At 42.4% G+C, this 10986-nt stretch overlaps 1 protein-coding gene across 1 annotated transcript in view; it reads left to right on the forward strand.

The window, feature by feature from the left end:
• The first annotated feature begins 1975 nt into the window (after positions 1–1975).
• The window catches only part of Olfml1 (olfactomedin like 1), a 25765-nt gene continuing 16754 nt past the window's right edge, over positions 1976–10986 (forward strand). The window contains exons 1-2 of the mRNA XM_021202410.2: positions 1976–2479; positions 6161–6449. Of these exons, the coding sequence (XP_021058069.1) occupies positions 2351–2479; positions 6161–6449 (418 nt within the window). The 5' untranslated portion in view covers positions 1976–2350. The remainder of the gene's footprint in view (positions 2480–6160; positions 6450–10986) is intronic.

The raw sequence follows: 10986 nt of genomic DNA on the forward strand, positions 1-10986 counted from the left end.
GATCTTTGTCCTTGGCCCTTCAGATTTTTTTAAATAACCCATCAACTTCAATATGTGCTGTCCATATAGCTCTAGGTCTAGGGCTGTCCACTGGAGCATGATGGACTGACAAGGGGCCAAGGCCTTAGAGAAAACAGACTCTCTTCACCCAAGATGCCATCAGCTGTCCATCACTCCTCTTCCTACTCCATGCTGGAAGATGCCTGACTTGATCTTGTGCAGGCAGCCATACCCTCTGTGAATTAATGTGTGCAGAGGTCCCATCATTTCCAAAAGGTGCTGCTTTTCTCTGGTCCTCTCCAAAATCTGGCTTTTACAATCTTTCTGTTCCCTCTTTCCTGATGGTACTTGAGCCTTGGGGAAGGGCTGTGACGTACATGTCCCACTTGTAGCTGAGTTTGCTACAGTCACTGATTTCTTGGTAGTTTGCTCAGTTGTGAGCTTCTGTGTTAACTGCCTTCTCTTAGGGGAGAAACTTCTCTGGTACTAAGGACTGCACTAATATGTGGGAAGAAAGACACAGATGTCCAAGGCAGTTTGGTTTTGGTTTTGTTTGTTTGTTTTTGTTTTGTTTTGTTTTTAAATAAGTATGTAAGAGAAGTCAGCTAAAGTTCAGGTGTTTTGGAAGGAGTTCAAAGATGGTTCTCTGAAACAAGAGTAATTGTTCCTAACAATAAGGAGATGTTGCTTGGAACATTATCAAGGATATAGGGAAGAACCAGTTAGCAAACAAAATCATATAAAAGAAGATGAGAGAGGAACATCTATTAGAAACAAGGATATTCAAGAGCTACCAATAAGAAATTTTCAGATTTTAGATTCAGCTTCTCTTTTTTTTTCCCCCCTTGGTTTTTTGGAAACATGGTTTCGTGTGTAGCCCTGGCTGTCCTGGAACTCACTCTGTAGACCAGGCTGGCCTTGAACTCAGAAATCTGCCTGCCTCTGCCTCCCGAGTGCTGGGATTAAAGGCATGCGCCACCAACACCCGGCAAATTTCAGCTTCTTGTGTGTGGATCGAATGCAAACTCAGGTCTTCTACCTCCTGACCAGGGCTCTTTCTGTATTCCATAATGCTCCAATGTCCCCTATTTTTTAAAGTGATACACTAAAAATGCAAAATAAAACAGAACAGAACATGGATGTGGGGTCCTGGGCCTGCCTATGGAAAAAGAGGTAAAGGTGGGGAAGCACTAGCACAGGAAACATAAACATGGAAGGTTTTATGACTTTGCTCCAGCAACAGGATTTCTCTTCAGCTGGACTGAGGGTCCTGTTTCCAGGCTGCTGTTAATGGGAATTCTGACACTGATAACGGGAAACTCTAGGACTTTCTCACAGTGGGATTACATTTCCTGATGACTCCGTGTCCCCCAAACCACTGTGTCAATCATTCATTCTAATCCTAAAAAATTTCTCCTGGGCCTGGAGAGATGGCTCAGTGGTTAGAAGCACCTGCTGCTCTTGCAGAGGACTGGAATTCAGTTCCCAGCCATCATATCAGAGATTGTAACCCTGGACCCAGGAATCTCTGATGCCATCTTCTGGCCACTGTGGGCCCCATACTTTCATGCATACACGTGCACAAGAGTTTAAAAAAAAAATCTAAAGAAAAAGAAAAAACAATTTCTTCTAAGCTCAATCCTGACAATTCTCAGCTGTTGGCCTGGGTAGCCAGGCCTGTGCCCACTGTACCTCTCTGCCCACAGAGCAATGCTGCCCTGTACACTTTTCTGAGATGGCATAGATCAGTGTTCACATTTCCTTGCTGTGCCTTTAAGAGCTACAAGAATGCAAGAAAGAGAGGTGGGGTCTCCTAACAGAACTTCTTGGAAAAAGATCCTAGGAATTTCTGCCAGAGATTGAACTGAAATTCCAACACTGAGACCTTGGGGGGTGGCCTGTGTTGAGCTAGGCCTACGATTGGACTGCACAGTCTATTAGGGAGGAGGGAACCAAAAATAAAAGAGTTGGGGGAGGGGAGAGGAGAAAAGACCTCCCCACCCCTTCCCCAACCCATACACTCTGAACCTGGAAGCAGTAAGTAGCCACTAGCCTGGAGAGGGTCTTTGCATGTTCGAGCTGAAGGCAGCAGACGCTGGACCCCGGGAGCTCTCTGCAACCAAGTGAACACGTAAGGCCTGCAGAGACTGGTTTGCCAACAGCTGGACTTGATCACCAGCTTGAAACTGAGATCATGCAGTGGGTAGAATAACAAGAGGACTTTGTTCTCTCTGGCTATGCGAAGCGTTGTTTTCCAAGGAATTGCCACAGCAGCAGACAGAAAACCAGAGATCACCACCTGGACCCTTGAGTCATTTTAGAGAACCAAAGTTCCTGGGAAGTGTGCAGGATGATGGTGGCCCTTCGGGGAGCTTCTGCTACTCTGGTTCTCCTCCTTGCAGCATTTCTGCCCCCACCACAACATGCCCAGGACCCAGCCATGGTACACTACATCTACCAGCGCTTCCAAGTCCTCGAGGTAGGTGACCTATTGGAAGTCACTCTGTTGTGCCCCCACTTTGCTGTCAACTAGAGTGCATTTCTTCCAGATACAGAATGAATCACTGCTAAGATCACATTTACAGATGTGCATAGCCTAGCAACTCAGGATACCACCTCCAATGCAGACCACTCCATCCTGAGACCTCCAGCGTGACTTCACGCTATACTTTCCCCTGGCAGTTTTTCTAACCTATAAAATGGACATGGTAATAGAATTTAAGTTCAAAAGATATTCTGCAGATTTAATAAAGAGATTTAAACTTTGACAAATTAGGGATGTTTTATTTGGGCAGATAATCCATACTTAGCATATAGCCTAACTCGCTGAGTAAGTTCTCGGGTTGTTGAACATTCAAAACCAAATAGTTCAGTCTTCAAAGTATGAAATTAGAACTCTAGTCATGTTTTCTTCATCTTTTACTATATAGGGATGCTAACAAATTCCAGCTTTTCTCTTTTCCATTTTATGATAAACTGTTAAGTGACTATAAAACAATGTGGTGTTATAGACGAAGGCTCACCATAGATTTTTGCTTTTTATTCCTAACTGGATGGGTTTGGAAATGAGATTTCCCAGCAATATTGATCAGAGTGAGAATATTTGAGGTGGAACCTTGTTAGAACAGTCAAAGACCCAGGGTTGGCAATGTGACTCAGTCGATAAGACCTAGCCTAGTGTGCAGGAGCTCAAGGCTCATCAATGCAGAAGCCAGGTATGTGTTGTAATATCAGCCGGAACAGCAGCACTCAGGGAGTGGAGGCAGGAGGATCAGGGGCTGCAGAGTCATCTTTGGCTAAATGGGAAGTTTGAGGCCAGTTTAGACTAAATGGTACTCTATACCAAAGCAAAAAAAAAACGAGTGAACAAAATTCGATATTTGTATAAGCCAGTCAGGTTTTTAGGGATAAATTTAATCTTCTACCTTGCAGAGCTTTGCTCTTATACAAGTTGAATTGGCATATTATGCATCTTCTGTCTAGGACACTCTTATCTCAAATATTTATTTTCTATATTTTCCTGAAAAAAAAATCTGTAAGCCCAAATGATGGAGCCATCTGTCTATAGTCTCAGTAAAATGAGGGCACAGAATGAACAATTCAAATGCAGTTCTCACACTGCCCATCCAGCAGGTGGAGGCCTGGAATCTGTAGATAAACCACTCCCAGACCCTGGGCCTCATACTGCAATCCTTGCTCCCTTCCTGGATACGCTGCCAACCTCACCCACCTAAAATGCCAAAGCTGCACTCGGGCTTTAGCAGCAGCTAAACTCGTGTGCATTGCCCTGTGGTCCTGCCAGAGTCTGTCTACAGACAAACTGCCTTGCAGCATTTCTGCCCCCTGTAGCTCTGTAGCTGTGTAGATATGTTCTGTAGAAGGTAGAGATAAGTCCTTCTTTGACCATTAGGTTCTGGCCTGGTGGTGGTGGCAAATTCCAGGTAGCAGCATTTCTGGCCAGAGCAGAGGCTTGACCACACGCAGATACAGGGCCTGTTCTGCAAGTCCGACATGGAGGAGCAAGAAAGGGGAAATAGAGATTTGGGAATTATTAATATCCATTGTCTCTCCATCTCTCTGTCTGTCTCTCTCATCTCAACTATGTTTCCTGTCTCTATCTCTTTCTCTTCTAAGAGAAAGTGCCCTGCATGGTTATGAGTAAAAGGTTTCCTGTTTGTGAGGAAGGTTTTAGTCAGTGTTGCCAGGTGAGCTTTAACTCTTAACTCTGGCCCAGCAGTACCATTTCCGTTCACTAATTCTTCCATTCACCAAATATTCTTTGACTTTACTCTATCCTTAATTCCATGCCAGATGCAAAGGACTGAAACTCACTTCTGGAAATACAGTCTAAGACTATAGCTAGGGACATTTTAAAAATGTAAATACAGAGGTTTTTTTTTTTTTTCCTTAACATCAAGTGAAAAAAATTGAAAACTAAATGAACATTGAAAGTTGTTTAATGGAACAAATAATGGGATTTCAATGTAGTGGGAAGCTACTTCTTATTAAAATTATGTTACATACAGATAAATAACATGTACATACACACAATAGAATGTTGCTCAGCCTTTAAAATGAAGCTTATACATAACACTTTAAAGGAACTTACAGAATTTTTTTAAGATTTATTTATTATTATGTATGTATATGAGTACACCATTGCTCTCTTCAGGGACACCAGAAGAGGATATCAGATCCCATTACAGATGGCTGTGAGTCACCATGTGGTTGCTGGGAATTGAACTCAGAACCTCTGGAAAAGTAGTCAGTGCTCTTAACCACTGAGCCATCTCTCCAGCCCCGAACTTGCAGGATCTTATGCTAAGTGAAATAAGCAAACCCGCAAAAGACAAACACTGAATGGATGTTTTTTCTAAACATTTAATCTAAAAATAATGAACTCATAAAAATAGAGAAGTATGAGGAGTGAGGAGGTATTTATCAGAGAATACTAAATTTTAGTTAGAGAAAGTTCTGAAGACAGGCCAATGGCTCAGTTAGAAAAGTGTGCTGCCCAAGTGTGGGGACCTGAGTTCGGATCCCCAGCATCTACATCAAAGTAAGGTGTGGAGATGCCCATCTGTAGGCCTGGTGCCGTAGAGGCAGATACAGGCAGTCCTCTGGGGCTTACTGGCCAGGCAGTCTACACAGCCAGTGAGCTTCAGATTCAATGAGGGACACTGCCTCAAAGCATAAGAGGTTGATTGTGAAAGATATCTGGTATTGCTCTGTGCCTCTATGTGTGTACCTGCATAGGCAGAGACACAAACACACAAACACAAGGCACACACACACACACACACATACACACACACACCCATACACACACACCCCTCACATGAAAGAAAATGTTCAAGAAATCGATTGTACCTACAGATAATAACAATATACTGCATACCCAGAAATTAATAGATTTTTTTATCACCTCAAAAGTAAATATGCAAAATACAAAATATATTAAAAAAAAAAAAATACATGGGCAGTGGTGGCGCACGCCTTTAATCCCAGCACTTGGGAGGCAGAGGCAGGTAGATTTCTGAGTTCAAGGCCGGCCTGGTCTACAGAGTGAGTTCCAGGACAGCCAGGACTACACAGAGAAGCCCTGTCTCAAAAACCAAAAAACAAACAAACAAACAAACAAAACCAAAACAGGGCTGGAGAGATGGCTCAGTGGTTAAGAGCACTGACTGCTCTTCCAGTGGTTTTGAGTTCAATTCCTAGCAACCACATCGTGGCTCACAAGCACCTGCAATGGGATCTGTCTGGTGTGTCTGAAGACAGCTACAGTATACTCATATAAATAAAAAGAAATTTAAAAAAATACATATGTTAACTTGCTTGATTTAGCCATTTCACATCAAAATACCATATGTACAACAATTATTTAGTGGTTGTTAATTATCTACTAAAGTCAGCACAAAAATTAGTGTGTGCTATGATATAATAATACATTACTATAATTATAATAATATGTTAATGATATTTAAATATTTACAATATATTAGCAAATTAAAATAAACAGATATTTAGAAAATCTCCTTTTGATTATTTATACTTATTTAATAATCTTTTTCTAGGAATGATAACTATTAGTAGTACTTGAATCATTTAAATAATTATAGTAATTTGGTAACTTTGGTGATTTATCTTCTGTTTGAAGCAAGGGCTGGAAAAATGTGCCCAAACAACAAGGGAATATATTCAAGACTTCCAGGAATTCTCAAAAAACATATCCGTCATGCTGGGAAGGTGCCAGACCCACACAAGTGAATACAAGAGTGCAGTGGAAAACCTTGCCCTGAGAGTGGAGCGTGCCCAGCGGGAGATCGACTACCTGCAGTACCTGCGAGAAGCTGACTTCTGCGTTGAATCTGAGGAGAAGACACTGGCTGAAAAGGTGCTTCAAGAAGCAGAAGAAGAAAAGAAGATCCGAACCCTGTTGAACACAAGTAAGGAATTCTTCTCCCATCCCTTTAGGGCCTGCCTGTCCCATCTAGAGAGATACAGACTGCCTGCAGTTAGAAAGTGTGACAAGTGATGAGTTAAGACAGGGTATATCCCTTGTGTGTATGGGCAGGAGCAGCTTAGCTGGGGTCGGGTGTCCCAGCAGAATCCCATGTCACGGAAGTAGCTTTTCTTTCTCTGGTAGTTTCTAAAGATCCCAGGAAAGGCTAGGTGTATGGTCTAAGAGGCAGCTTGGGGGTCCCCTCCTGATAGACTTTGGTTTAATAGAGCCAAGTGGTCCTAGCTCCTTCTAGGGAGAGTGGCAGGCCAGTGTGAGCTACATCAAAAGCCCTGAAAACAGAGAGCCCTGCCAATGTAACAAGTAACAACCTGAAATTAGAAACTGTGACAACCAAACCTCAGGCCTGTACTGCAGCACATTGCTATTGTGTGCTGTCTGGGATGGTATCATTCCAGAATTTGTCCTGTATCTGTTCTAGGCTGTCAGTAATAGTATCTGCTAGCTCATGTTATAATAGCATCACAGCTGAGCAGATGTTTCTGTGCATGAGTCCATTTCATTAAAACAGTAAGAGAAAGGGCTGGAGAGATCGCTCAGGGATTAAGAGCACTTACTGCTCTTCTAGAGGTTCTGAGTTCAATTCCCAGCAACCACATGGTGGCTCACAGCCATTTATAATGAGATGTGGTGCCCTCTTCTGGCCTGCAGGCATACATGCAGGCATACATGCTATATACATAATAAATAAATAAAATTATTAAAAAAAAAAAAAGTAAGAGAAGCAAGGCACCCACCTGTATTTTATATTCTGAAAAGATTTCACTGCAAACAGGGAGACTATTTATGTACTAATTATGCCTTCAAATTTGGGAACCTCCAGAAGGAAATAAGGACATAAACTGGGGTCATCTTTTTAGGGCTTTTCATTGTAACCTGTGGGTTATTATGAGAAGGGCCTTGGAGCTGAGGATATAGCTCAGTTGGAAGAGCACTGCCTAGCATGCATGAGACCATCCCCAGCATGAGGCAGAGGCAGAAAGATCAGCACTTTAAGGATAGCCTCAGTTGGGGCTGGTGAGATGGCTCAGTGGGTAAGAGCACCCGACTGCTCTTCCAAAGGTCCTGAGTTCAAATCCCAGCAACCACATGGTGGCTCATAACCATCTGTAACAAGATCCGACTCCCTCTTCTCTAGTGTCTGAAGACAGCTACAGTGTAATTACATATAATAAATAAATAAATCTTTAAAAAAAAAAAAAGGATAGCCTCAGTTATATAGTAAGCTTAAGGTCAACCTAGGCTACATGAGACCTTGTCTCAGTAAAAAATAAACGGGTGAAGGTCTTTGTAAGTGCAGGGAACACTAGGGACACTTCAGGTGATAGCACAAGCTATAAAGACATGTCCATCTGCAAATCTGTCTGAGAGAAAATGAGGTAGAGCAGGGAGATGTAGGGTCAGGAAGCTGAAGAGTTCTAATCAAGCCCCTGTGCTAGCATCAATAGTCACCCTTCCATTCATTTAGCCGCCTATTTGCTGACAACACCTGTTTGGAACAGAGATAATGTCCCAGGCAGTGGATACAGATGATGAAATATCATGTGGCCCATGCTAAAGAGATTGAACATGACTAGAGAAACCTCTGAATTATTCTAAACAGGGAAATGATATAAAGGAAGAGACTCCCACCAGAGAAGGGAGAGCAGTCAGGAGTACTGAAGTAATTTAATCAATGACTCAACATAAGGTGTCTATCACAGGACAGAAAAGAGCTGGTAGATTGAAAGCTATTCAGAGTTGAAATCCATACTCTTTGGTAAACGAGAGTTGAAAGAAGAAGATAAAGGAGAGATATAAATCCAGGGTACGTCCAAGGTTTGGGGCTTAGGTCATTAATTGATTGGTATGAAATCTGTTTAGATAGAAAACCCAAGAGTAGTTTGGAAGCACATATGACTAGGTGGGTTTTCTCCAAGCCGTTACATCTTCATTTGTTTTCTGTTGCTATAACTGAATCATGCAAGATACTTTATAAAGAATAGACATTTACTTAGCTTACTTAGAAGTTTTCTAGGGGCTGGGAACACAATGTGAATACTAACATTGTCTGATCTAGAATGTGCCTGAACTTTCGCACAGGGTCACAGGCAGGCCACCAAGCCTTAATCATGGAGCTGGGTCCCTGAGCTTTCCCTATTCCCGGGGTACTCTCAGACCTGCAGACCTACCTTGAGGTGACCCTTTTCCCATTCTAGCTGGAGTGCAGCAGAGGTCCTGACACTGTGGTTCATGATTCCTCTAGTCCCCTCCTCTGTCCCACCCCACAGACACAGGTATCCAGTGTCTGCAGAGTTGCCACTCACATGCCTGTCACCTTGAAGGAGCGCTGGTTCAACAACAGCTATTTAAAAGTGACCCAACCCTTGCTGCCTCTCACTGTCAGAAGGTTGCTAACTGAGCATGTCCGAATCCTTATTGCTTCTCTTACTTTCTAAACCCCCACTACTGTTACAAGGGCTTCACACAACTCCTCTGTATAATACTTTTCATTATTATTCACGACTTGTTAGCAGCAGCAAGATGATCTTCAGTCCTTTTATACAGAAAAGGCCTTCTGCAGGGCTGGAGAGATGGCTCAGTGGTTAAGAGCACTGACTACTCTTCAGAGGTCCTGAGTTCAATTCCCAGAAACCACATGGAGGCTCACAATCATCTGTAGTGGGATCTGATGCCCTCTTCTGGTGTGTCTGAAGATCATTACAGTGCACTCATAAATAAATAAATCTTTTTTAAAAAGAAAGAAAAGACCTTTTGAAAAGTAACCTAGATCAATCTCAACTGCTTCTCTTCCTAAAGTATCCATAAAATATCCATTTCTAACTTAAAGAAATATATTTATATATGTGCATACAGACACACATGTGAGCATTTAACCCTCTCAACCACACACATTTTATTTATGTACAGCTTATTCTTATACCAGATGACTAATAAATATCCTGATATAATCTCTTCTGTATTCATGAAGTGTAAAACAGGGACATAGCGTGGAGGAAGAGGGCCAAAGAAATTGTTCCTAGAAGAGGGATGGGTTGTAGAAGCCCTGAAGAACTTAGATTAAGGGCATGTGGCTCTACAAACAATCACAGCCTTGAGGTTAATGGTCCCCCAACCTGACCTGTTCTAGTATGCATCTCTATTCCTATGATAAAACACTAACCAAAAACAAGTTGAGGAGGAAAGGGTTTATCTGGCTTACACATCCTGATCACGGTCAACTAGTAAGATAAGTCAGGGCAGGAACTCAAGCAGGAGTAGAAGCAGGAACCGTGAAGGAACACTGCTTACTGGTTGCCCCTCATGGCTTGATCGGCCCAAGACCACCTACAATAGGCTGAGTCCTCCCACATCAATCATCAATCAAGGAAATGTCCCATAGACTTGCTAACAGGCCAATCCAAAGGACATGATTCCTCACCAGAGGATCCCTCTTCCCTGCTAACTCTAGCTTGTGCCAAGTTGGCAGAAACTAACCAGCATATGACCCATTATTTTCAGACAAGGCTAGATTTAGGATGCTAGTTCTAAGCTAGTTTATCCCCTACCCAGCCCATGTTTTGTGATGGCCTGCTCTTGGTTTATTGTTGATGTTGTTGTTAATGATGGTTGTGGTGGTGTTAGTAGTGATGTTTTTACCTGACTGTTCTGGGAGTAACTGTACCATATCAGTTTTCTAATTCTGTATAACAGACCACCATAAATTCAGCAGCTAAAAGCAATGTGAATTTATCATTGCAGAGCCTACACATGGCCTCTAATTGTATGAGCAAGGTCACAAGTTTCCTGCAGCCCTGACTCCAAAGGCAAAGGACAGTATTTTTCCTCAAGAGGTACCTAACACCTCTTTAAAGAACTTTTTTTATCTGATCAGGTCAGGATTGTCTATCATAATCATTCTTCTGATTAACTCAGAGTCAACTGATTTGGAGACTTATTAATTACAGAATCCCTGAAACTTTGTCTTCCAATGTCATGTGATCACAGCGTATACTTTCTCATAAGCCCAGGTCCTGTCCATGCTCTGGGGAGAGAGTTATGTGGAGACTACACAGGGCAAGGGATCTTAGGAGCTGCATTAGTTACTTGACTCATAGCTGCAACAGAATGCCCGACCAAAGCCACATTGAGAAGAAAGGGTTTATTTTAGTTTTATAGTTCCACGGGATCTTGTCCACCACAGCAGGGACAGGAGCAGCAAGTATATTATGGTTATATTGTACTCAGTCAAAAAAAAAAAAGAAAGCAGCTAATCTCTCTCTCTCTCTCTCTCTCTCTCTCTCTCTCTCTCTCTCGCTCTCTCTCCTTCCCTCCCCCTCTCTCCCTCCCCTCTCTTCTTCCACCTTCCTCCCTCCCCCCTCTCCATTTCTTTCTTTCTTTCTTTCTTTCTTTCTTTCTTTCTTTCTTTCTTTCTTTCTTTCTTTCTTTCTTTCTTTCTTTCTTTCTTTCTTCTTCTTCTTCTT

This window comes from Mus pahari, chromosome 1 (assembly GCF_900095145.1).
Source record: "Mus pahari chromosome 1, PAHARI_EIJ_v1.1, whole genome shotgun sequence".
NCBI lineage: Eukaryota > Metazoa > Chordata > Mammalia > Rodentia > Muridae > Mus > Mus pahari.